The sequence below is a fragment of the Dicentrarchus labrax genome, unplaced genomic scaffold, assembly GCF_905237075.1.
Source record: "Dicentrarchus labrax unplaced genomic scaffold, dlabrax2021, whole genome shotgun sequence".
Taxonomy (NCBI): domain Eukaryota; kingdom Metazoa; phylum Chordata; class Actinopteri; family Moronidae; genus Dicentrarchus; species Dicentrarchus labrax.
In genome coordinates, this window is record NW_026136710.1 from 6,654,357 (window position 1) to 6,682,247 (window position 27,891).

Below are 27,891 nucleotides of genomic sequence, written 5' to 3' on the forward strand. Positions count from 1 at the left end.
TATGACTTTCAAAGGACCAGAAAATATCTCTGTGCCAACCAATCCCGGTCTCCCTTACTGAATATGTAGCGTGTTTGTGTACTTGCAGGGTGTTCTTTAAATACTATACATGTGTTGTAAAATGAAAGTCTTGCTTGTGTTTTGTCTACTTGCATGTGTTTTCTCAAGATGCAGTGTGTTTGCCCTTGACGGCCACTGTACAGTTGCCATAAACAAATGAAGGTATTGATTTGCTGATCTGGCATGGAAAAAAAAAAAAATGTTGACAGAAATTTCTGGTCACTGTGATTTTTGTATGTGTGAGTCAAGCCCTTGCAGCCCATTCCCCTGGTGAGTCACTTGGCTGAAAATGAGAGTGTAGTATAGGAAAGAGGACATGGGCCTTGTTTCCTTTTACCCTAAAGGTATAGGCATGTTGAGACAACCTTGCTGCTGATACATACACAGGATATAGACACACCCATGTGTCCCCAGCATTGTGATTAGCTTTATATTTCACCCTATGTATTGTTATTGCCTCAAAGCAAGGGATTAGGCTTCTCTAGTCCTCCCACCTTCTCAGGATTTGCTATATTTCTTTTGTTCGGAATAAAAACTCCATAATCACTAAACATTCCACTCTGTAATTTGAGGTTTAGTCATAGCTGGAAAATAACTATAAATGGGATTACGTGGGGAATAGATCACTTTAGGACTGGGTTTTTTTTTGTTGTTTTGTTTAAAGCCAAATACAAGTCAGTCACACGGGAGTGAGAAATGAAAGCTGAGCAATATCTCTCAGTATGTCTATAAGGGCCGTCCCCCCTGGCCCCTCAGAATACGACTGGGAACACAGCACAGCCAAAGTTCTTACATAATAGGTGGAGGAATGCTGGAGCTTTGCCGCGGACTTCTGGATCATCTCACACTCGCACAAAACCACACACACAAAGTGGGGCCCTGTCCCTGCAACACCAGAACAAACTGTCTCTGCAGGACCAGGCAAAGACAACGTTACGGTCGCTCTTCTAAAAGACAATTGAATGAATTAACACACGTTCACTTGGTTGCATGTGTGAATTGTTTTATTGTCTACAAAAATGGGATTCAAAAACATTACTGTATACGTTAAAACTGAATAATAAATTATTAATACAATACTTTAAAAACAGCCTGGAAAAATGTCTTCACAGATTCAATAAAAAATGTTACACATCAGAAAACCTCACTATTTTTTTCTTTCTCTACAGGTTGTTGTAAGATTTATTCTCAGTCCAAACTAAGATTTTAGGAGTACTTTCTTCTTCCTTAAAAGGCGCTTGAGTGAGGGAGTAAAAGCATCAAGCTCATTTTTCACTGAGTGGCAATAAATCTTTCAACAGATCATCAGTGATCATGCCATGGTTCATTATGGTTTTGTTGAACATACTAAGCAAAGAAATGTTAACACAACAGAGGGAATATCCACACAGGAAACAGATGAAGCCATAGATGATACAACACCACATAAATGGTGGTCTGTGTTGTGTGTAAACACACAAGGGGGCAGGGATCAACATACAGCGTGGAGCTAGAAAATATTCCAAAGTGGCTTAAACTAAATGTCTGTCAGTGAGTCATTTCAACAAAACCTGGTTAAAAAACTGAAAACAAGCAACAACCTTCATTTACATTTTAAATACAGTACAAGATGTCATCTTCACATAACTATATCACAGTTAAACGTTAATAAAAGGATAAAAAATACTGACAAAACCAGCTGCGGTAAAAACACACACCTTATTATTGCACTGTCACTGACATTCTGACACCGCTTGTCTTTGACGCTGCCCCTCCCAGGAGGCCTCTGAGATATCCTCTTCCTGCTTTTACTGACACAGGCATCAGGTCGTAACAGCCGTTTTTCAAACCAGAGTCCCACCTCCAGTTCAGTCCCTCATTCCTGGATATTTAGGCATACGCTGCGACTGCCATCAGGACCTGCACAACCATTGAGACACAGGGAATCTGCGCAATGGTGTAGGCCACAGAGCGTGTCGGTGCCGGCAGGGCCAACAGGTAGGCAATGGTGTGCAGCACGCGAGCCATGAAGAAGACCACGAAGTGAAGGCGGGCCACAGCAAGTGAAGGTCCAGTCAAGGAGTAGATGGCACCCACAAAGAGGAAGGGGAGAATGTTCTCCATGTCGTTGATATGAGCTCTATAGAAGAGAGAAAAAAGACAATTTAGAACCACATTCTAGTTACTGGTTCAAATTCCGGATTATGTTAAATTCCCTCTGGATTTTCCTGGAAAATTGGTAGTCTGGAGGATGAGAAATCATTACTCACTTAATACTGTGGATTCTGTCATTTCTCAGTGTAGTGACTCATCAGTTTAATTTAGATTGGATAAAAGCTTGTATCACATGCATCACCAGTAGGGAAGGAAGTATTCAGATCTTTTACTTAAACGTACTACACAGGGTTTTTAACTTGTTATAAAACAGTCTCAATATAATACCCGTTCCCTTTATATGACGTACATAAACACAATACCAGCAGCGAAAAGAAAAAGGCTATTTTTATATTGTTATCCTTAATGCCTGCCACCAGGTGGGATTCATTTGGATTCCCCTTGAAATCAATGTAGGTAGGAGGGGGTAGGAAAACTGCCACTTCAAGAATCAACACAAAATAAAAGTTCCTTGTAGGGCTTTAAGTAAAAGTACAAAAAAAGTAGGAGTCCTGAATTGAAAGTGTACTCAAAGAATTAAAAGTAAAAGTAGAAAAAAATAAAAGCAGAAAAACAGTCCCCTCTGACTGTTATATTGATATTTATTGATATCATATCGTATATCAATTTTCTGTCACTCAACTAATCGTTTCATCAGTACTTATATTCTGTTGAATAATTTAATTTACAACAAAACATATTTTAATCTTCGAGGTGTAAGTTGCATAAAATGAAAATACTCAAGTAAAGTACCTCAAATGTGTACTTATATACAGTACTTCACACAACAGCCGATGTGTGTCTGTTATTTTCTTCTTTTTGGCAGCAACTTATCAGCCTCCTTCCTCTCCACCCACCGGGTTAAATGTTTTAAAAATATTATTCTAAGAAAACCTGCCCTGTTAAAGGCTCTGAAACAGCACATGAAAAAGATGTTTGGACTGGCAGCCATTTCGTCATGTTGTAGCAAGCCACAAACATATTTGATCCCAAACCTGATTTTAGAAAAAAAAAAAAACCTATCAGGATTTGTAGCTGTATGGCGGGTGTGTGTGTGTGTGTGTGTGTGTGTGTGTGTGTGTGTGTGTGTGTGGTCATTTTCGTGTCACAACTTTATGAATAATCCAAAATAGACATTCCGGGAAAAACAGAAGGAAACGTTTATACTAGTTGAAAAACATCTGCTTTCCTTGCTGCAGTCAGGGGCAAGTTAAAACAAAGCAGTGAAGCATATCTACACCAGGCTGCCAACTCTTGCTGAGAATCAGTGGAGGAAACCATCATCTCACCGAAGAATTGCATGTAAATGGTAAAGAAAAATTAAATATTTACCGTAAAAACATTTTTAAGTATTAACGTGAGATTAATTAGTTGTCCCTGTTCTACCAGGTCACACAAACTCCGGAAGCTTCTATAAACCTTGGAACACTCAGTATTTATCATAACCTCTTACTCATCATAGACAGTGACTGCATAATAAACAGCAGAATCTGAATGTAGAACCTGCAGGGTAAGGAGTGTAAAGGATGTATGACGCAATCAGTGGTGGAAAGTATATTTACTCAAGTGCTGTAGATTAGTACAAGTTTAAGGTAGCCTACTTTACTTCTACTCCACTACAGTTCAGAAGCAGATCTACTGCAGTACTTTTTACTCTATTATTTGAAAGCTATAGTTACTTTACAAATGAAGTATCATGAACTTATAAGATATGATTGCATTGTTAAAGATGAACCAACTCAACAGCATATGCAACACTTAAAACAACACATACTAAAACACTACTTAAATATTTACAGTAGGTTATAACACTTGGCCATTTCACTGTACTTTATACTCTCTATACCGAGAATATTTAGCTTTGATTGGATGTACTTTTCCTTAAGTGACATTTTCAAAGCACTACTTTTCTGACTGACTATTTTTACTTAGTACTTTTACTTTAGTAGTGATCTGAATACTTTCTCCACCACTGGCTGCTTCAGTAACAGCTGTTAACGAGTCAAAAATAACTTTTTTTTTTTACAAAGTAAAAGCATGTGGTGGAAAACTTTCTGCTGTCTTACCTCCGGCATCTCTCCACGTATGGATCCTCTCTGTGGTACTGTAAACCTCCGTGCCTCAGCGCGTCCTCAGGGTTGGCAAAAGCCTTTCAGGGAAGAAGGAAAAAAAACTTTGCATCAGTGAAAGATCCCAGGTGCTGAGATTATGTTGCAAAATGACATCTGTCTCCGCTTGGATCCGTCTCTGTATAATACATTGTCACTCACCTTTTTACGCAGCCTCACTTGTCCCGTTATTACCGCAATTATGTACATTTTCATCACCAGGAGCACGCCGTAGAATACAAAACAGGAGAAAACTTCATTTCTTATCATGACTGACATGGTTCAATTTAAATATCCAACTCGAGTCGCTTTGTAAATCGCAGAGGAGCTTTGAGACTGGTGCGTGCGTAAAGCTAAAAAAGTGAGAGTGAGGGTAAAGCCGAAGGGGAAGGCTTTTTTGTACTGATGCCTCCTCCCACTCATCAAAAAAGATGACAGTTCAGAAAGAAGAGACGATGCTTCATTCAATATCTTGTACATCCCAGACTGAGGCGTTCACCATGGCACGCAAAAATTAGTTCCTGGAGGCAATATTTCAGAGGTGACATAAGCAGTTGTGGAAGAAGGACTCTCACCTTTTACCCACTGTAAATTGCCACATCGTGGCAATACTCTACTCCAATTGTGTTAGCAACAACATTTATTAAAAGTATGAAATGTATAATGTAAGAAGCATTTAACTGTTGTAGCTGGTAGAGGTGGAGTCATTTTTAATACTTTGTATAGTACCCCCAAACTGGGGTTGGCAGCTGGGGTGGTAAGGGAGCTTTTAGAGATCAGAGCTCTAGGTCTGCCACTGCAGTTGGCAAAAAAAACGAAAAAACTTTCCCTTCAGACTCATGACCTGACTCAGAGCTGACTTTCAGAGCCAGCATGTCTTTAGTTTAGTTGTCATACTGCGCAAATCATTTCGTGTAAGACTGCTGGCAAAACATGGGTTGGTTGCAAAACAAGGAATTTCCACCGCAAGATTGTAATGATCCGTAGCTTGGTTGCTCAACACCGTAATATGTCATCATTTTACGCAGCAGAGTATTAGGAAAACGTTTTAATGATAATACAGGGGTGGAAAGTACCTTTTACTTAAGCAGGATTATGAGGTAATTTCTGCTACATGGAAGAGGTATTCACTGTAAATCTTATACTTTAAACATTTACTAAAAAGCTTTTTGTGTTGATTTTGGTGACGCCTGTGGACAAACGCACTATGGTTTCCACAACCTTGTTTAATTGATTTCAGTGGTTATCAGACTGAATCCGACCCAGTGGCAGGCATAAAGAATAACTATAGAAATAGCCAATCTTCTGGCTGATGGTCTCCTGTGCTTATGTAGGTCAAAGAGGCATCAGTGTTAAACTGAGACTGTTTTATGACCAGTTGTAGCTTTGAGTGTGAAAATACTAAGTAAAAGTTAAATAAAGAAAAAGCACAAACGTAATGGCATCAAAATATAGTTAAAGTACCAAAAGTAAAAGCAGTCCTTATGCAGAATGGCCCTTTTCGGCATCATATGCTATATTAATGGATTATAATTAGTGATGGATTAATATATTCATCACTTTAATGTTGGGCTGGTACAGTTGGAGCTAATTGATCATTAGTTTATATGGCCCATTGCTTAACGTACAGCCTAATAATACATCACAATGTATCAGTTTACTTATATTTTCTATATCATAATCTGAAATCAATTAGAAATATATAAAGTAACAATAAATGGAAGTACTTAAGTAAAGTAAACTTAAGTACAGTGAGTAAAAGTGTTCTTCTACTCCCGTACATTTCAGAGAGAAATATTGTACTTTGATTTACAACATTAGTCACTAATTACTATGAATATCTTATACAAAATTGATATAATACATATAATGATAAATGTAATGATTTATTATAGAATAAACTACTCAATAGTATTTAAAGTACTTGCAATTAGCTCCATTAACATTAACAATATTTTTAGTTGGTCATGGTGGAGATAAATGATAAAAAAAATAGCAATATACAGTATACTGTTGCATATGATTACTTACATTTCATAAGATTACTCTCAAAATTGTATTTAAGTACAGTATTTGAGTCCTTTTTCACTTTTCACCACTGAAGGAATCTTCCTTGTAATAGTGTATTTCTGCATGTTGTATTGCTATTTTTTACTTGAGTAAAAGATCTGAATACTTATTCCATCACTCACAACATTTATTGCAAATACACTGCATTTCCTGTATATTTCATCATGTTTATTTACATGTTGGTGTTATAACACCTCTTGGTCGAGTATTAACCATCAGTCCCCTGTGTCTGCCAGTCCAAGGTGAGAGAGCTGCCGGAGCTGGTGTCATCGCAGCAGTCCTCAGCATCAGAGAAGGAGGACATGTAGTGGAGGCCTGTCACCCTGTGGTAGCCTCCCTGAAGCATCTGTGGGTAGGCAGTAAGCTCCATGGCCCTGTGGCCGGTCCTGCCCACTCTCACTGTCCACATGTCAACCAGCTGGGAACACATGGCACAGCCCATGGTGTGTGTGTGTGTGTGTGTGTGTGTGTGTGTGTGTGTGTGTGCGTGCGCAAACAGGTCAGGAGACAGTTTAAACAGGTGTTAACAGTTACACTACACACTCTCACAGACACCAGTATAAATATTCATCCTCACCAATTCATCAGCCACAAATATATTTTGCATTTTACAATACTAGTAAACACTAATATAATTACATATACTACTTAGATCTATTATCATGACCCACATTTAACAATTCAGTAAATTTTGTATTGCATTGTAGAATTTATTATTGCAAATGATTGCTATATATGTAAACTGTTGTCTCATACATTATAATACATGACCACATATGCATATATTTCCCAGCTGCATATAAGAACAATAGATTCATATATTATATAAGAGGTCAATTTATTGGAATGTACAGCAAATATGTGTGGGATGATTAAATTTATGTTTTCATGTTTAATATTTGGAATTACATTTTTTATGTTCTTAAATGAAAATAGTTGGTTTTACAGTCTGACTCTGGAGTGTAAAACTTTTGTGAATGTATCTGTGTTGTCTCACATAAAAGGCATGTAGTGGAGAAAGAAACAGGCAGGGGGAGAGAGAGAGAGAGAAAGAAACAGGCAGGGGAAGAAAAGGGGGGGGGGGGGGGGGAGAGAGAGAGAGAGAGAGAGAGAGAGAGAGAGCACAAGGTACAGTCTGGTACCACCTAACTCTGTATACAGAGTTCCACAAAACAAGGAGTGCAGCTCCTGATCGAGTTCCCTCTTGTTTTCAGAAAATAACTACAGCCGTCTTGCATTCAGCCCTGCCTGCAGGGCCCGCAGGGTTACCATGAGTTAAAAGGTCACAGATTTATTACAAGTCTTCAAGGTGTTCTCCGTCTCGTCTCTAAGAGCTGCCAGACACGGCATGTAAATATTTACAGCAGTCGCTTTTGCAAAAACCACTGAGAGGGTTCACAGAGAGAACAGCTGAATTATCTGATGATGCTGCAGCGATTTCTGCTTGTGCAGGGTGCAGGATCACCACAGGGCCTTCTCATACTGGAGTTCTGATAAATGATATTGCTTCCTGTGTCATGTTAGTTATCCTCCACTCAGCTTGATGAAACATTGCTGTCAAATTAGATGTGATATATGCCTGGGGAAAGAAATGGATGGAGGTTAGTTAGAGGCAGCTTAATAGACAATAGACATTCTGTTGTTCCTTTTTTGCCCTAAGCTGATAAAAAATGTAATCATATAAAACAATAAAATAGATATACGATAATAACAAATAAAATAGAGAAGTTTCTTTTAAATTAAACAATGAAATAAATAAAATAAAATAAACCATGGCCATGAAACATTTTAACCAAAAGCTAGGCTGGTTTTATGTTCAACCAACCAATGTACGGACGTTAAAATAGGTGTAATGTGTTTTTCTCCCTCTGGTCCTGGTCAGAGTTCTGACTCAGGTATGACATCCATTTTAACTTTCTGCCAAAATAACTACATACAGTAGTGTTGTGAAGCGGTAACCAGTGCATACTAGATAAAATGGGTGAACCACTCAAGTGTTATAATAATCTAGAATATAAAAACATGTGTGTGTATATATAATCCTGGTAGAATCCAGTGTCTTCTGACAGATCACCTCCACAAGAGTTATTTCAACTACTAAAATGACATTGATGCTTCCATGTGATGGACAACTGTGGATACTGTGTACTTTTGTTTTCAGCCAACATATTCAAAACAATTACAGTGCTACAATCCATGCAACTGATTTTTCCTTTCACATATTTCCATGCATGACTGCTAATTCCAGCTCCGTAACACAGATCTCAAGCTGCTCTCCTAAATCTATTTATCTGACCTTCATCATGCAAAGCTGGCCGGTAAACAGAGAGCCATGAGCAAGAGTGAAAGTGACATTCATGATGAGGATGGAAAGGACAAGTGGTCTGCTGCTACTTGCCACACCCATCCCATCCCAGTGAATGGATGCAGCAGGGGCAACTACTGCCATGGGATATTACATAACTGATCAGTATATCCTGTGTCACACGAATTGCATCCCTTACAGCACAAGTACAAACAAGTATCCCAGCTTTGATGACACATAGCAGTGCAGGAAACCAATGTTTTCCCTAATGTGGTGGAGACGGATGCTGCAGCTGCATCTGTGTGTATATGAAAGGCTATCCATTAAGCCAGTTCTTGTCTCTTACCTGAACTGTACAGTGTGTCACCTCTGCTGTCTCCCCGAATGCTCAGCATGTGCATCATATCCTCTCACCAGCCTGGTGTGTTTTCCTCTCAGTCTGCCTCTGTCTGGGCTCAGCATACGTATGGGACTTGAGATGACATCACAGCTGCTCACTTGAGAGTAGCTCCCTCTTTCTCAAACTAAAACAGGTAAACCCTCTCTCTCTCTCTCTGTGTGTCTTGTACTTAACTATATTTGTCCTGTAGACAACAAAAGTCACAAACACAGTAAAAGAAGCAATGTATATACCTCATCTTTAGAATTCAGAAAGCTTTACTCTAGATGAAGATGATGAAACAGCAGTGAAGCTCATCTTGGACGTAATCCAAGGCAGCATGTCAAGGGAAGTAGTGACTCATTTAAATATGCATTTAGTGATTTATATGGATATATTTATATTTATTTAAGGTAAATACTGCAGGGGGGTACTCAAGCAGGATAGCATTGCACCCATCAAGAGACCCATCATCTTAAAGGATTCAAAAGAGACAGATTTTTAAAAGATTGGTCCAACTCCTGACTTTTCCTATAATGCAATCAATAGCATAGACGTTTGTTTATTTACTTTCTTGCAGAAAGTTAGATAAAAAGATTGATACCACTCTGATTTCTGCGCACTTAATATGAAGCTGGAGTCAGAGCAGTCAGTTAATTTGCGAGCTTCATTAGTGCTGGTAGGCGGATTTCAGAGCCAGGCTATCCCTGTTTCCAGTCATCATGCTAAGCTAACTGCCTCCATTCAATAGACAACTATGTGAATTGTATTGATCTTCTCATCTGACTCTCAGCAAGAAAGCGAGGAAGCAAATTTCACATTATGTCAAATTCTTCCTTTTTAAAGGACCAGTGTGTAGGATTTAGTGGCACCTAGAGGTGAAGTTGCAGATGGCGACGACCTGAACACCGCTCGCGTCTGTATTTGACCTGGGAATGACAAGAGGCTGAAAAGTGTGTAGGAGAAACTACGGTGGCCATGAATCTTGGGAAAAGCACAAAAGGCTCTATGGCCAGTGTTATGTTTGTCTGTTCTGGGCTACTATAGGAACATGGCAGTTCAACATGGCGGACTCCATGGAAGAAGCCCTGCAGTGTCTGTAAATAAAAACCGCTCATTTAGTAACAAAAACACAACAATTTCTATATTCAGGTGATTATATACTAATGAAAACATATTCCATTTCTGCCAATAGATCCTCCTAAATGCTATACACTGGACCTTTAATGTAATGCACTCATGTAATCCCACAAAAGACCTTATAAAGCCTTATACACAGGCTGAGAAATACTCACCGTTGACCACTTGTGTTCCCCTTTTAAAAACAAACCTGTCGTTTAAAACATTTATCCAAAAGCAATTGTCAGTTTCAGTTATCTTCATTTCCAGTTAAAAAAAAAACAACAACAACATAAAAAGCAATAAAAACACAAATCAAATCAAAGACCAGGCAATTTTAATCATTTAACCAGTCATGAGTAATTACATAAGTTCTACAGACATTAAGACATCCCATTGAATTGAGGTCAACCACTTAAACCCCCTCTTATCACCATAACCATGACCACAACAGCCACACTGTAAAATGTAGGGAAAACATGAGTCAGCAAAATCCTGTCGGCTGTCTGCAGGGTGTCATGATATTACGTGTGAACTCTATCGAACCACAGCAGTGTTTTCCAGTCAAATGGAAACACGCATAGATACGTGCTGTAACACAGGCAAACAAACTCCCAGGTGGGGATAATTAAATAATTACTACTCAACATTTTTCAACACCGCAATAGATTAAGCTGCATATCAGCTGTTCAGACTTCTGTGTTCGACAGCTGTCTGGTGTCTCTTTGATGACAGGGCTAAGATTGCACAAAGATTTGTCTTTTTTTCATTGCACTTATTCCCCCAAAAACATAGCACACACATCTCTGTAGTATTAATATTATGTCTTGTAGATACACACTGACCATGTGTTGGAAAAAAAAACAAAAAAAAAAAAAACCCACAAAGGCTACAACACATTTTACCTACGACAAGTGGACAATTCTGTGTCCTCTTATTGAAATTGATGAATTGCTCTTTGGACACATAAAAAAAATGTCAGAAATAAAGTTAAACAACATGGCTGATGTTTGACATGTCATAGTGGGAGGGGTGAAGTTCAAGTGAAATAATTAATAATGGCTGCCTGCTCTGTATTTGATCGTTTTGGTCCTGGGCTATTCTGGAGGATATGGCGACTCCGGGGAACTTCATGTATTTCATGAGAGAGTCGGGAAACCATATAACTGCTCAATGCTTGCTTGGTTAACGTTAGCCATTACAGTGACGTTAGCTGGGTTGTAGCGCAACCAAACCCAAACAAAACCTGTACGCTATCTGCTCAGCACCAAACGGAAGACATTTAGTGACCCAGCTGGTGAATATAGTGGAGCATTTAGCAACTAAACAGCCAGATGTTTCGGTCAGGAGTTGGTAGGGACCAAAACCAGAGCTAAAAGAAATTGAATATTGGACTGGACCATATGCCAAGAAGCACAACTCAGAATTCCATGTATATTTGCAATGTTGGCTTCTGGTGTCAGTTCATAAAGGAGGTTTAAAGAGTCAAGAACGCTACCACTTGCAATGTATTGTATGCTCTGCCATCTTGGAAACTACCCAGCTGCCTTCCATTTCCTCCATGCATTCTTCCTCACTAGCATGGCTTACTATCACACTTAGCAATTACTAATATTAGTGCTTTTCCTACTATGACAAGTCAAAATATCTGCAGTGAAAAAGATCTTTTAAAACATCGTGGGTATTTTGGGTTACGGTGTCCCTTGTTGGATATATTACACAGGGAATGTTAAAGCTGCTTTTCTGATAATTACACTTCTGAATATGTGTGCCGAGCATGTTGGACTTAATCGGATTCAGTATGTTTCACAAGCTTGCTTGTCCTGGAATCTCATAGCTGTTCATAACACAAAATGACTCTAGGCACAAAGGAATAATTTAACATTTTGGGAGTGCGAAAGAGAAAACCCCTCTCATGTCTGCATGCTAAATGTGAAGCTACAGCCAGCAACCGGTTAGCTTAGCGTAGCCTACCGACTGAAAGCAGAGGGGAAAATCTGGCCACACCTTGTCGTTTTCAAACTTCAAAAAAAGCAAGAGAGAACCTTTAATTAGTGAGCTTTGGACGTGCTCGGAGGCCAATTTTGTTACGAGCCAGAACAGTTGTTTCTCTGTTTCCAGTCTTTCTGCTAAGCTAAGCTAACTGGCTGGTGGTGGTAATCTAATATTTACCTCATAGGTGTGAGAGTGGTATCGGCCTTCTCGCCAAACTCTTGGCAAAAAAGCCAAACTATTGCATGTGCATTCTACATCCCACTGCCTCCTTACAAAAACAAACAACGCATCATATGTTACGTAGACCAGTCTAATTAAATCTTTGGGATCTGTGTCACCTTTTCTGATTGATCTTACAATGAAATACAGCTGAGAGATTAATTGATGCACATAGACCTTTGTAAAGTCAAGGTGGATGGTAATTTAAACGAAGCCCCTGCATACCCACACAGGTGCTTTCCCTTATTCTGGCCGATTAAGGTTCATACTCAGAATAAAGTTGAGCAGAGAGATATGCTGGGAATGTATATGAGGTGACCAAACTTCATGAATTAAACTTCAAATGATGAAGTTATAACTTTTCCCACATTTGTAATTAGCCATAATATGTAAACACCTATGCATTGTGGGTGTGTAGGGGCTTGAAGGCACTGTATTCCAAGGTAGGATGACTTACATATTGCAGATCATCAATTATTAAATTATCATATTCTTTACATTTCAACTCATAATTTCCTTGTCTATATTTCAGATCTCTACAAAGCTGCTACAAAAAAACAGGTTCAAATAAAAAGGAAAAGAAGCAGAAGGCAAGAGCTACTGTATCCATATGGGAATACTGCATGGCCACTGAAGATCAAAAGAAAAATCAGTGTTCTTTCTTACTTTCCGTTATTTGGCATTAAAAATCACAGGTTTTTATAAGCAATTCTTGCTGCTTTTCTTTTCACAAATGGGCTTCAAGTTACTGTGCTGTCTTTTGTTTGACTAACTAGTCTTGTGGACGTTTAGACTGGTAACAGCTTAGTAGCAGTATTTTATTTCCAGGAGGGTTCTCTATACAAGTCTAATAAGTATAATTACGACGTAATGATTATTGATAAATGAAAACGTTAAAAAATAATTTATCAATTTTCCATTGGTTGTTTATGCTCAGGGGATTTTAGCATCAGTAGTTAATGTAAATTGAATCAAAATTCAGAATTGTTGTAATCTTATAAATGAAAATTTTAATTAAATTGATAATGCTATTTAAACAGAACTATAATTATAATTCAATTTAACAGAAAATAAATAAGATTTTTTTCAAAATTGGTCTTTATTAACAATATTTAGTAAATTAGACTATTTAATTAAAGGACAGGAGAAAAGCAGTCACACATTCTTCTTCTCTTGCATTTCCCATGCGTTATTCGCTCTACCACAATGCTAGGTTTAACTGATTCAAATGTGGTGGCAAACATTGCCTATGCAGATCTGTACAGTAAAAAAAGGCAAGCATGTGATTATCTACAATGAGATAGAGGACACTGTTTATTTAGCTGAGCTTGGACTAAATTTCACCCTGGCACATTAATATTGCATTGATTATGCTGTAAAATGAATTGCACAATAAATAAAAAATAACACAACAATATATAACTATTGAGATTTCAGATCAAAACTTAGTTACAACTATAAATTATCAAACAAACAAACAAAAACAAAAACAATCTGAGCAACTCTGCATGTTGGTTGCTTCAAATAGAAGCTGGAAGGGAATTTTAGGAGCTGTTTGAGTTGTCTCAAATGTTGTTGTTAAATTGCACAGCACTCTTTATACTCTTCTTTATAATGAAAAGATATTTGAAAAAAGCAAGATGTCAATCTAGTTTATCGACTCGAAGTGCTGCAGATAGGGGACTGTTTCCTGTGAGGGTGGAGGAAGTTCAAACTGCACACAGGAATATCATTTGAGTAAACAAGCCATGGTGTCTAAATTGGCAAACACAGGTGTATTTTTACACATTTTAAAATGCATCTTCAACAAAAATGCAAGTTGCAGATGCACATATTTTTTTACAAGCAAATACCTCATAATGTAGTGTCCCTACCACAGGGTACAGCTTCATCTTTCTGATAACGAAACATGCACAATTAAGATATTATTCAAAAAATAAGAAAATATACTTCATAAATCAGATACTAATCATAAATGATCATTCTGTTGTAACAGGTCTGGATTTGTGCATGTTGTGCTAATTATTTGTGATGCTGTCAGATTGGTTTTTTTATCTTGCTGAATTGTTACATTACATTTCATTTCATACTGTCCTCTCTTGGTATATACAGGTACTGCATTATTAGTCATTTTGGAATAATCTCTTTTAAGAACTGATATCAGGGAATTCACACTGTGATGTTTCAGAGGAATTTCAAACCTATGTAGGCTATTAAAAGAAAAGCCAGTTAAGATTCTCTAATTACCCCTCAGCAAATGTACCGTTATTGCACCAGCTATGTAATCCTCCTCTTACTTAACTCCTGCACTCTTGCCATATATGACCTAAAATAGTTAGTCTTTTCAGAAATGTATCTACTCTGTTTAAAATTAGAGCCATATATCTGTATGCCTATTTATGGATAGTGCTGGACAGGATCAGTAATCATTTTGAGCACCTTAAGGTGTTGTGTGTTTGAGCAAATAAACTCGATCCTGTGAGTGAAAAGTCCCTACAGGTCCAGATGAAGAAGTTGCCATTACATGCATTTTGAAGCTTTTTGAAGCTTTTCAAATACAAATGACCGTGAAAACGCTTTTTTGGAACACATGCATGTTTTGTGGTTTGAAACAACCCTGCTGTGTTTTTCTTCTTATTCTCTGTCAATATAATTGTTTCACCGGCTCAAACAATCAAAAGACTTCCGTTCCTGAGGGATTAGTTATACTGTGTATTTAAGGTTGGAGGTGCAAGAGGAAGATTTATGCAATATCTCACTTGATGATGTCTGAACTTGTTGCTATGTAACTAGTAAACAGGCAAACAACAGAAAGCTTAATAATGTCTCTTAGTTGTTGTTTCCATTGAGGAATAAAAGTCCTCAAACCAAACATCACACTGTAGTTCTGCTCTCCTCCTCAGCAAACTGGTTCATGACACCAGTAGCTGTCTGCTGGCCAGTTTAGCAGTATATGACACCTAGTCACTACAGCAGCCACTGAAACATCATAGCTACCAAAAACAACTCCATTTATTTTTTTACACCTAAACACTGAGGTTCAGAGTTTTCCAATAAATAAACTACGTGATATTTAAGTACCGGTTCACCCTTTTGCAACACGGCTTCAGAATAATGCGTTGCTACATTTACAAAGTGCTCACGGCGAGGCATCGTCACCAAGGTGCAAATTCCTCAGCTTCCTGTGAGGGCAGGAGTGGAAAGGGGAATCAGAAGACCTGGAGACAATGGAAGTTGAAAAACAAGTTGAGAACAAGTAGACAAGTTGACCCATCTAGCTGGCTGTGTTGCCTCCATTATTCTTGGACATGTGTAGACATTTAATCTCTGCTGGCCAGAATGAATTCATGAGCTCATGTGGTTGACGTAAGCAAAGTGGGTGGAAAAAATGCTTCTTCCAAGACCAGCTGCAAGCTCCCTGACCAGCTTCCACTGACTTACCCAGAGTATATTTAAACATGTGATTGTATGCAAGTATGTGTATATACATTGGAATGTGAGTTCTTATATTTTACAGTGTTTCCCAATAAGTAAACATTCCAACCTCTTTTTTTCTCAAAGTGCTCTGGTCTCTGCCTCAATCTTCCTCTCTCCATGAAGGCTGTCAGGGTCAGCCGGGGCCACCGTCTGTCTCACTGCGATCTCAGGGCCTCCGCCATAAATACCCAACAAGTACTGCCACGTCTCCTCTGAGATCTGACCATAGTCTGCACCTGAGGGCAGAAACAACCATACATTTTTTTTATTGACATTCTATTTTTCTCATTTTCAACTTTAAGTCCTTTTCAAACAGTGCTGAGGTTTACCTTGCTTGAGTTGTATGTGTCCTCCTTTCATAACGCCAATTTTACTGTTGTCGATGGGACCAGGTGGCTCTGAGAAAACAAATTATAACATTTTGCAAAGAATAAAAGATTACTTTAATGCACTACTGTCTAAAAGCAAGATCATACCATTGTCTTTGCCTTTCACAAAGCTCTCCCACTCTCTGAACCACTGCATGCTGATGCACAGGATTACAGTCGGAGCCTCCTCAGCCTGAAACTCTTTGTTTAGCTACAGACAAGAGAAAACTGCTCATTCAACATCCAACATGAAGCATAAAGACATAATTACGCACAAACCCCTGCAGAATACAGGCTTTTACCTTGATGAAAGTGTCTATTTCCATTTTTCTGCGTTTAGCCAGAGCTTCAATCTCCACTTGGCAGATGGCGCACATATAGAGGTGGTTCACTGCTGGACCGCCTCCAAAACTGAGGACAGAAACATTTAACAGAAAGGCACATATAGTGAGAAATTAACACAAATGAATGTGAACATACGCATACAAATGCAAATCATTCAATCAACATTCCACTAAGGCCATGGCAATATCCACTCTCTATTTTTAGCTCTGTTTTGGTCTACACCAACTTCTGAGGGAAATGGCTGGCTCTTTAGTTGCCAAATCCTCAACTACGTTCACCAGCTAGTCTCTAACTATGTCTGTATGCCATTTGGTATTGCAGGTACTGTGCAGTGGATCTTAGAGCTCTTTTTTTGGCAGAAAACAGCTGCCTTTTGCGGTTGGAAGCAGGGTTGATGAGAGCAGTGAGACTGAACCAAACAGTAAAGTTGAAGGCTATAAAACCAAAAGAATTGGCTTAAGCTAAAATTCTAAAACACTCTGACTTTGCAGTTCCCCTCAGCTCTCCAGACTTAAAATTCTCTGTATGTTTGTCACTACAAGTGGCTCCTTTCACATTAGATGTAGCCATTTGATCCATATAATATAGAAATATTGATTAGTGCAACGAGAACACACAAATCGAAATGGTAGCATGTTGCATATTTACCTGTTGTAAAGGTACTCCCACACATTCTGGGGAACAATCACAACCAGATCATCAATGTAGTGGTATTTATTAGGAGGGATTCCTGTACAGAAATAAGATATGTTAGATATGACTGTAAATAATTCTAACATCCATGGTACATTTTTTCCCTGCTGTCCTCCTGCGGCCTGTAACTCACAGCGCAATGAAGCCATGTTTTTCTAATTATGAAATGTAACAAGCCAAATATCATACAAATCCAAAAGAAACATCTGTTAAGAAGAAATATATATTTCTTTCATGATGTGCAATATTGTGGTAACGACACAGCTGTGTTCTCAGTTTTTGGGTTGGGCAAAATAATTATTCATTTTAAGAGCTTAAATGTCCAGAGGGGGCAAATGTCACAGGGACGTCTCCCATTTTATTTTATTTTTTTAAGTTAAGTTTTTTGGCCTTTTCAAGCCTTTATTGGATAGACAGCTGAAGATTGACAGGAAAGGTGGGTAGAGAGAGAGGAGATGACACACAGCAAAGGGCCACAGGTTGGATTCGAACCCGGGCTGCTGCAGCAACTCCGTATATGGGTCGCCAGCTCTACCGACTGAGCTAACCGGGTGCCCACAACTCCCATCTTTTAACAGATCTAAAATTACTAATGTGGGAAAAGAAATTTGTTAAAAGAGGGTAGCAACAGATTTTAGGAAACTGTGATTGAGTAGCCCTAGTATTTACCACAGTGGCCTGGGTTCAATTCCAACCTGCAGCCCTTTGCTGCATGTCACATCCATGTAATGAGTAATTTACTACATTTTGCCCAACGCAGGCTTTCTATTCAAAATTTGTAAGCTCAAGCCCAGGCCAAAATAACACAGCTAACATCATCAGTTTCTCAGACTTGACAAAGCTCCTCTAGAGATACAGATATACTGTTTGTACAGGTTGAGTAATACTCCCCATGACTAATAAACTGACTTTTATGTGTGAAACCACAGCCTGTACCTAAAGATTTCTCAGTCTGCCAAGACAGGAATTTGCCCTTTACAAAAATTCCAGACACACACCTCCATGCTGACAAAGAAATGTGTGGTTGCTGATGGGGCCTGGTTCGGCGAAGGTGTTGAATTTGTTCAGCCATTCTCTGGAGATGTAAAACTGCAGCAGGCTGGGCTCCTTCATATTGGCCAGAGCCACGACCTTCTGCCTCTCTCTCACCGACTCCTCACTACTTTTCCTGTATGGGTCCAAGAAAAATACAGTCAGTAACAACATTTTGAATAAACCAGCATTGATTTTGTTACGGGGTCTTCAAAGGCTCACCTATAGAACAACACATAGGCCTCTGCATTCTGCACCACTGTCTCATGGACTTCTGTGACATACTGGTCATCAAACTCATACCACTGGCCATTGATCACATTCTGACAGTAAGCTATGTAGTGTCCACCTGCAGCAACAGAAAAAGTGTAAGAGAAGAGAAAAAAGTAAAAAACAATATTTAAAAAAAAGAAAAAAAGGTCATTAGTGATTGGTATAGATAAAAATATGCAGATGTTTGCTCAATCTCTTAGATATGTTAATTATATGGAAGTAACACTTGAAATGCACTTATGTGTAGGAAATGAAGTTATCTCATACTTCCTGCAGTGCCATGGTGACAAATGACTGACAGCAGGTCGTAAGTGGTGACTTGCGATGGACTCTCTTTAGCCAGGAAAGGTCGCATGTCAAGGCCCTCCAATGGGAAAGATACATGACTGCTAATCTTGAAAGAGTACATGACTTCGTGCCGGAAGCGCTTTAGGTGAATGCACAGAATCTGCATAGACAATTGAGGAAAAAACACTTTATGTGGCCAACCACAAGCAAAACTTATTTGTAGCTTGTTTGTGCTGTTATTGGCAGCAACAAGAAAAAAATGTGTACCTCAGGAAGTCTAAGCACTTTGCAATATTTGACCCCATTTCTCAACCTGTAGAAAACAAAGTGCTCTGTAAATAAAATGAAATAAATGAAAAATATTCTTCTTTAAACTGATGATGAACAGAATTTCTCCAGTTATAATAAATGTCCCCACCCGGATTTACTGTACATACTCACTTTTTACATCTCTCACAGCTGTACATGTTGTCCCCTGGAAAAGATTTAAAATAAATGTCAATTCTGACAGAAATCTTCTTATCTACTATATTATAGTACAATAGCACAGTGTAATCCTGTTTACCTTTGAGTTCGTCTGCAGCAAAGAAGGCAGCGAGGCAGTCCTCTAGGGTTACCATGGGGCCCCAAAACCAAGTGGGGATACATGAGACTACGAACCTGTTCAGGCAAAATACAAAGATACGCAATCATTACAACCACATAAAGACATCAGGCTTCTTTAGTCCATATCCTGATAGTAAACAACCGCAAAGGCAATGCTGCCTGGAGTGATACTAGCTTTGGATCTTTGATGGCAGTAAGTTTAAAGAGCAGCTTTCAGCCTAAATATGTCTGATCTTACAGTTTCCTGAAAGGTTTGCTCCTTAGGTGGTCGTCTTGAGTTCTCCTACCATTCGAACAAGGCCTTTGAGGCAGGAATTGCATTTATTACATAAATGTCTGTGATTCTGCAAAAACACAAAACTGTCATATTATAATTTTGTGAAATTGATATGGCAAACTTGCTTATTCACACATTCAGCAGTTACGGAGCAACATTAGTATTCATTTGGCAACTTGGCAAGTCCACACTGTAAATCCTCTTAGCTGTGTTCTAGCTCCACCAACTCCTGAGGGAAATATATGGCTCTTTAGATGCCAAATACTCCACAATGTTCCCCAGCCAGTTGCTAACTTAGTCTGTCTGCTGGTTTATAAGAACTTTTCACTGAAGAAGGCTATGCTGATGAGACCAGTGAGCATGAACCAAAACAGTTAAGACAAAGGCTGTAAAACCCCCCAAAAAATGTATTTAGGACTCTATAAAGCTTTGTAGAGCTAAAGGAATTGCAGAGTCTGGTGACAACTTTCACATTCAGGCGTCACTCCATCTATACTGGCTAGGGAACAAATGAAGGCATCAGCACCGTAATGGCAAACTGCATGCCAAGGCCTGTCTCTGCATCTCTGATAAATACAGATGACATTCCAGCTGTATACAAATGCACTTGGCAAAGGAAGTGATTCTTTTACGTCAAGCAAGCAGCCCTCTTCCATCAGTCAAAAGCATATACATTAACGGTATCTCAGGAAACCCACTGCTTTGCTGACAACAACTACACTTTATGCAGTCCTTAAAAATGCAACATCACTACTGTTGGGTCATCTGGAGGATCAGAAGTCAAATCTTGTCCTGGAGTGCATTTCAGAGCCCTCCTCAGAGTACATAATCTCTCCAAGTCATCAGTCCTGAACCGATTCCCAGGTGTCTCAAGGCCATCTCGCTGCTTGAATCTCGCACGTTTTCCTTTATCAGCTTCGAGGTATGAAAAATAAACCTTTGCCCTGACAGAATTTGTGAATTTCTTTAGAGCAGAAGTCTAACCAGGATTCATAGATAATGAGGAATTAAGTGAGTGTGACGATAGGGTTGGGCAATATCTACCTAAGTGGCTGACATTCCTTAAAAAAAACTCACTCCTCAGTTCCAGTGTAAATTACTCTTATTGGCTTTTTCCTCAGAAAGCTTTTATTGTACTTTGAGTAACAAGATTTTACTCGCCAAACAAAAAATCTGTCTGCATTTGATGCTTGGTGGGTATTCATTTCCGACAAAAGCAAATCTTGATTTAGAACTGCACCACTGACTGATTGAGAGACAGCACACACTGAAAATGAAACCTCTAACCTCTAATCTATCATGCCTCATCACTAACGATTCTGCTAAACTGATGTCTTTGCGTTCACACACACACACACACTGACTGCGTGGTCCACTAACCGGCGTATAGAGTCCATGATGTAGGAGATCCAGCCCTGCGAGCTGTATGTGTCGGGACACACGCCCGTCTTGACTGGGAGGTTCTGATGTATAGAGGAGTGAAGCTTTGCCAGGTCCTCTTTACCAGGAATAGGGAGGGACAGGTCTTGAAAAGTTTCCACTGTAGTAGAGACCTGTCATGAATTCAGAGAATTGTTTTACACAGTGTTACACAACCCTTTCAGAGTAGAGTAGAATAGTAGAGTAGTAGAACTTTAAAAATTGGTTCTCTCTAAGAAGTGTGAAATAAATGCTTATCTACACAAAACAGTCTGTTGGAAGTGATTTTGGATTAAATAAGCCATTTCATATCCACGTTTTCAAATAAATAGTAATAATCATAAGCATATGTGAATGATAAAAATAAATCACAAACTTGAATCGATATATAGGCTATACATTTATTAAAATTTCACCTAAAGCAAAAAAAATCTAATATTATTTAGTAAATATACAGTTGTTTCTGACTTAATATGTAGCTCCCCCTGGTGTTTGTGAAGAACAACTCACCCTGTCACAGGTTAAACACTGGACCAGACTGAGGATAGAGCCATCAAAGATGTCAGAGATCACACTGCGATAGTGAGACTGTTTCTTCTTCCTGGCACTGAGCAGCAGCTGAGCTGGAAGATTCATGACGGCATATCAGAGGACAAACTTAACATTGACAATGTTGTTTGACTTAACCTAGCAAAGAACATGCTAGCCGCAGTACTGCGCGTGGATGAGGACAAAACAAGCAAGAGAGTGTCTGTGTATATATTGTGGTGGACAGAAGACAACTATTTCAGCAGGATCCCAATAGGCTCACAGCTGGATCTGTGTTTTAACACTACAGACTTTAAATACTACAAGCTGCTGCAAAGTTTAAGTACAAATCTACACATGGAGCAAGAGGCACAGGATATGTACTGAGATGAAGCTCAAAGCCACTGTTTCAATTTGGGTGAGCATTCACAAAGTTAGTGGAGGTTAATCTTAGTTCAACAAGAATAGGTATCTACAAGCATGCATACTTTGGAACAATGCAATGTCACAATGACAACGCTAACATGCAGAGAGCAAGCAAGTCTGTTGTTTACCATCTTAGTTTGGAGTGAACAAATGCCAACATTTGCTAATTAAAAGTAAAATAATTTTCCAAGCCATGGTTTTTTTTACGATTTATGCTGAGCTGGAACTTAAATGTCTGCACCAAATTTCATGACAAACCTTCCAAAACTCAGGGGATCAACAAACTTATCAGGATACATCATCTCCCTAGAACCACGCTGCTAGCATAACTATAAAGGAAGAGATGCATAAGAATACATTTCCATTCCTAGACTGTGTGGTCTCAAGGGGGTACCCTGTAAATAGAGGTAATGACAACCCACACACACAAACCAGTATCTCCTGTTTGACTCCCCCCTATCCACATAAGCAATAACTGGGTGTCATTGGAACCTTAAGAAAAATAAATAAAATTCACCCGTGTTGATTCTGAAAAGGAAGGAAGGATTAATGGGAAAAAACATTGTTTTTCAAACCAGGTTACCTAACCAAACACTGCATTGTTAACTTGCAGGACTGCAAACCTAGAGGTAAGAAAAAGGGTCCAGCTCTATGTTACATGTAAGAAATCCTTGCTGAATTCATCAAATTTAAATGACTCCCCAGGAGTCAGTAGAAATGTTGACATGCCTTGAGCAGTGAAACACCCCAGTGTTTCTTTACCTTTTTTGAAGGAGTATGCAGGTCCTGCAGAGCGGAGCGGGCTGGAGCGAGGTGGGCTGGAGGACAGTTTGGGATGCAGCTCCTGAAGGGTTCGCACCGGACTGCAGGGAGTGGACTGGGTCTGGGTCATGGACACTTCATTGTCTGGCTCTAAAAAAACATTGTGTTGGATGCACAAAACGGACAGTTTAGAGACAAATTATGGAATATTGTGGAAGGTAGGAATATAAAGCTCCTGCTGGCATTATACCTGAGGAGTTGTTGCTCTGGGTTTGCCCTTGCCCAGTAGCAGTTAACTGGTTGTTCTCTTGGTTTTGGACCTCGGTGTTTGCGGTTGGCGTTAACTCCTCTTCCTCTCCCCTCTCAGTAACCCCCTCTTCAGCTGCTGTATCCACATCAGCATCCTCATCCATCTCTTGCGAGCCTCCACGTAGGGGTGAGCCAGACACCCTCCTTTCCTTCAGCCTCTCCTTCTCCGAGATCACCCCGCCAGTACTGACGCCCACCACCCCTACTGCCGGTGGCCTGACCCCATCACACTCATCCTGCAGGAGCAGCTCACCGTCACCCAGTCCTCCTCCCTCCCCCCGGTCACTGCTGGAGCCCGAGTCGCAGGATAGGAATTCATCCTCAGATGGGGAGCGTTCTCCATCTCTTATCTCCTCCCCATCACTTCCCTCTCCGCTCATGCTACACTCTGTCAGAGGCTCCTTCAGCTCTTCGTGTAACTGGTCCATCAGACAACGCAGGAACTCCTGGGTGTCCTGTAGCAAGAAAAGCACATTGCATTCAGTCAAGAGGAGGGTGCATGAGTATGGTTACATACACAGAGACAGGAGTTTTTCATAGAAGTTGGAAATGTGGTAATGGGCAACAAATACAGTAAATGTCTGTAAACCTAAAGATGGAAAGAGAAGTGTGTGAATAACAGTGTCTTGCTTGCAACAAGACAGAGTTTTGTATATTGGTTAAAAAAAAGTGGTACAAGGAGAACCTATAAAATAATCACACTCACTATAGACAGTGGGTATGAGGCAAAACTCCTTATTTTAAAATTCTTCTCAACACTTTTCCATAGCAACCGCAATCAAGCAAAACCAGACACTTCAAACATGCACTAAGCCTGAATCAAACATGAAAACATTTCTAAACTACATTTCACAGATAATTCAGTGTCTGATGATAATTCAGTGTCTTAAAAAGGATCAGACAAACTCAACACAAAAGGTTTTATTTGAGTTGTTTATTTGTTATTTGTATTCAAGGGGATTTTCTGTGTCAGACTAAGTCACTGATGTGGTTTTTAATCTTTCTGCATGCAGTTTGAAGGCATGTGGACATATACAGCCTCTCTACAGTTGAGGCAATAGTTTGACATTTTGGGAAATACACTTGCTTTCTTGCGAAGAATATAAGAAGATTGATGCCACTCACATGTCTGTATGCAAAATAAAAAGCTACAGCCAGGAGACGGTTAGCTTAGCTTAGCAGAAAGACTGGAAACAGGGAGAAACAGCCTGGCGCTGTTCAAAGGTATCAATATCTTATTTGTTCAAATTTACACAAAACTGATTTTGTAACTAGTTGTCATTAGCAGTTTACCCTTATTTCCAGTTGTTATGCTATGCTAGGCTAAAGCTACTTAACTAGGCTAACTACTCTGGAAGAAAGCAAAAAAGCACATTTACCAAAATTACTATTCCTCTATGAAATCCACTCTATGAGGTGAAGGCAAGACTAATGAAAGTACCGATTGTAGTTTAAGCGATTGCATGTTGTTAATGTCTCGATTACCAAAGAAATTAGATGATATCTATCCTTTCCTCCTTACTGCTCCTCTCCGCTGTTATCTATGACTCAATCAATGAAAAACGCTCACATTTTCTCTTAAATACAGAACTATCCCTTTTAAGAACAAGTAAACAACTCAAGTCAAAACTCAAATGCAGCTGTTAATAGGAAGAATAAAAGACATTTTTAGGGAATGTGTGAGAAAAATACACAGGGGTTCACAAGACAGTGTCAAGCTGTTGAGTGAAGTGTTGAGTTACCTGCTGGGTGCTTGCCCCTACCTGCTGAGCGTAACCACGAAACATGGGGTTTACTAGTTTGATGCCATGAGACAGACTGGTAGGGACGACATAGCTGGGCCTGGGAGGGTAGCCGCCATGAGAGTTAGTTTAATACACTATAAATGATTCATTAGTAAATAACACTCTCATTTTTTATATAAAATGCACAGCTGCATTCCGTCACTTGTCTGAAGTTTTATGTTACTGTTATGTGTTTATTACCGTTTTTTATGCCAGAGTTCTGAGATGAGTTTCTGATAGCTCTTACAGAGAGCAGGTTTCTTATCGGTCCGGACCAATCCACTACAGTCCAGGAAGAACTGAGTGAGAGGAGGACTTAAAGAAAGGAAAAACATACATGAGCACCACTGTTTAACTAAAGGAAAATGAATTAATAAACCCCGGTAATGGACCAAATGTAATTAGAGAAAGTGACCTCACCAGTTGGACAAGGCTTGAAGAGCTGCATTCATGTAGCAGGAGTTTCCAATATTTTTCATTCCTGTCAAGCCTTCAAATAACAGGAGAAACAAGAACCGTACAGTACTGTGTATGTATAAAAGTGTACAAACTAAGCAATCTAGATATAAACTCATATTTGTAGAATAAGTAGAATGGAGAAGACACCACTAGGAGTTAATTATCAATGCTAGAAACAGGCCTAGGCAATTATATCTATTACATATGGCAGCTATAACCTAATACTACACTTAGAAAATCCAACAATGAAAAGACATGTATTGGCATTTTTGGGAGGAGAAATGTTGACCGTAGAATTGGCGTACCTCTGGGTTTAAGCTCATCCTCCTCTGACTCCGAACCTTCTTCTTCTGCCACAGCAATTGGTACGGCTTTTAGTGGGTGACCTACTGGCTGAGGAGCAGCTTCCTGGGAATAATGAATAGATACTATAAATATGAAGGCGAGTAAAGAACGGGTAGTGTGAATTTGAAATAGCATCACTAGCCCTTCTAGTTTTCCTATTTAAATCCATCGAGTGGGAGAACGGAGAGAGACCATATTGTACCTGCTCTGTGGCTTTACAGTGGTGGGGTGCAGCAGGTACAGGAACCAGCGCAGGCCTGTGCTCCAAAAACACCTCCCGCTCACACACATAACACCAGATCCTGAACGTGGTCAGGTTGACAGTCAGGTTGTGCTTCTTGGCCTAAAGGAAAAATACTCACAATCATTGAAGAAGGGAACGTTTTCCCTCTCATAACCATCCACCAAGAAGGTAAACTGATGATAAGGAGAGCAAAAGCTGGAAGGTATGATTAGAGTGAGGGGGTTTTACCTGTGAATGCAGGGTGCTGTGATCAGAGTAGGACTCTCCACAACCCACATATGGGCAGTCATTCTACAGAGCAGAAAAACTGTATTAGACAGGATCTTATGGCTTCTTCTATCTTGCAGAGACATTACATCACAATAACAATAACAATATCTACTTGTCTATCAATCGGAATTGGATTATTAATAAGTATAAGAGTATAAAGTATTAGCTGTAACTGCACATATTGTGTATTGGCTTGCCTGCGTGAGTTTAGTAGCTACTGCATTTATAATTACATTTATACCCAACATCCTCATTACTTATTAAGCATTCACCTGACCTTCTGATCTCAAATGGTTTATGATTAATGCAGCAGCAGTAGTAGTAAAAGTCATCATTTATGGTTAATGACATGGTGCACAATCTAAAATACTAATAACCACTGAAAAGGCAAACATTTAAAACATTTCTTTAAAAGCCCTAACCTTACCTGCAGACAGGCCCACAGGTTTGGGCCCCCTGCACCACAAGACTGACAAGTTCCCTGCAACAAAAGGAAGACAACATGAACACAAGTGAAGGGAACGGAATAAAAGCATATATTCCTCACATTTGCTCATGTGGTTATTATCACAGTCTGAACTGATGGAGACAAAGGCCATGGCACACACAGTCAGTGACCTGGACTGTGCAGCTTTGACATTGTGCAGAACAACTACAGCGAATATATGAAAACCCACCTTGGATTTCTGGAGGAGGTCCTCCTTGGTGACCTCTCCTATGGAGTCCAGGTGAGGACAAAGGTCTTGTTCGGCCATAGCTGCTAACTCTCTTCAGGGGGACGTCTGCTAATTTGACAGGGCAGTAATGACAAAAACAAACAAACAAACAAAAAAAAAAACCGGTGGTAATTCAGATGTTGTAGCTACAGCTAGCTCTATCATCTCAACACAAAACACACGATGTGCAGTCATATAAATATAAAGTCACCCGCAGCCAGTTTCTGACTTACAACGGGAACATAAATGAGATATCTAACCATTGCTCAGACCATCTCAACACAATGACCCACAGTATTTACAAACAGAACCGAACAGCTGTTAAAGGCCTTATGTTTACCAACCAAAGCTTGAAAATGATCTCGATGGCAACAGCAGCCGTGCATGAGTCGTATTTACCAACAAAAGCAGCTGCCACGATGATAGTCGCTATTTTTCATTCTTCTTGTGAACTATCCATACTGGATGCGGGCAGGCGACAAGTGTGCTAGCTCAACACCGAGGAGCCGAGCCGACAGACGCGATACCCCGGCCCGCCACCCCGAAACAACTCCCCCTCCCATCCACCGCACGGCCCGGCACGGCACGGCACGGCACGGCACGACGCAGGGCTGAGGGGGAGGAAGCAACAACACGGAGACGTCAGCCTGACAAATATTGTTTTAAGATATTTTCATTAATTATATCTCGTTAGCTGTTAGTTTTTGTCTCGTTTGAACGTGGTATTTAATATGAACTGTTATTAAAATATCTATTTAACGTTAGCTAGCTGGCTGCATTTAACATTTGTACAATAATGGAGTTTATTCAGTAAAGGTAAAGAGTCCTGTTTACGGAAGTGACGTAATGTTGTACGTCGCTTAAGTGGTCCGCCAAATCCAC

The 27,891-nt window shown here is 39.6% G+C and overlaps 2 protein-coding genes across 5 annotated transcripts; both read right to left on the minus strand.

Annotated features, from left to right (window-relative positions):
- Positions 1–1,046: 1,046 nt before the first annotated feature.
- Positions 1,047–4,730, minus strand: ptges (prostaglandin E synthase). The gene is made up of 3 exons (XM_051413116.1): positions 4,464–4,730; positions 4,260–4,342; positions 1,047–2,179 (listed from the first exon to the last, which is right to left on the minus strand). Exons 1-3 carry the CDS (start codon positions 4,578–4,580, stop codon positions 1,930–1,932), a joined length of 450 nt encoding a protein of 149 aa, XP_051269076.1. The 5' UTR covers positions 4,581–4,730; the 3' UTR covers positions 1,047–1,929.
- A 5,764-nt stretch (positions 4,731–10,494) lies between these two features.
- Positions 10,495–27,852, minus strand: usp20 (ubiquitin specific peptidase 20). Of its 4 annotated transcripts, none has more exons than XM_051412508.1 (25): positions 27,409–27,852; positions 26,971–27,075; positions 26,721–26,774; positions 26,252–26,314; positions 25,982–26,122; positions 25,740–25,842; positions 25,396–25,465; positions 25,177–25,290; positions 24,934–25,033; positions 23,133–23,646; positions 22,883–23,032; positions 21,677–21,789; positions 21,128–21,300; positions 19,430–19,524; positions 19,306–19,339; positions 19,132–19,177; positions 18,844–19,024; positions 18,526–18,652; positions 18,270–18,439; positions 17,227–17,308; positions 16,536–16,644; positions 16,342–16,444; positions 16,195–16,263; positions 15,933–16,101; positions 10,495–15,606 (listed from the first exon to the last, which is right to left on the minus strand). In XM_051412508.1, the coding sequence occupies exons 2-24, from the start codon at positions 27,046–27,048 to the stop codon at positions 15,944–15,946; spliced, it is 2,847 nt and encodes a 948-aa protein (XP_051268468.1). In that variant the 5' UTR covers positions 27,049–27,075; positions 27,409–27,852; the 3' UTR covers positions 10,495–15,606; positions 15,933–15,943. The 4 variants fall into 4 exon arrangements, with proteins under 4 accessions (XP_051268468.1, XP_051268470.1, XP_051268467.1 ...); XM_051412510.1 differs by having other exon boundaries at positions 24,955–25,033; positions 26,971–27,078; XM_051412507.1 differs by having other exon boundaries at positions 26,971–27,078.
- Positions 27,853–27,891: the final 39 nt, after the last annotated feature.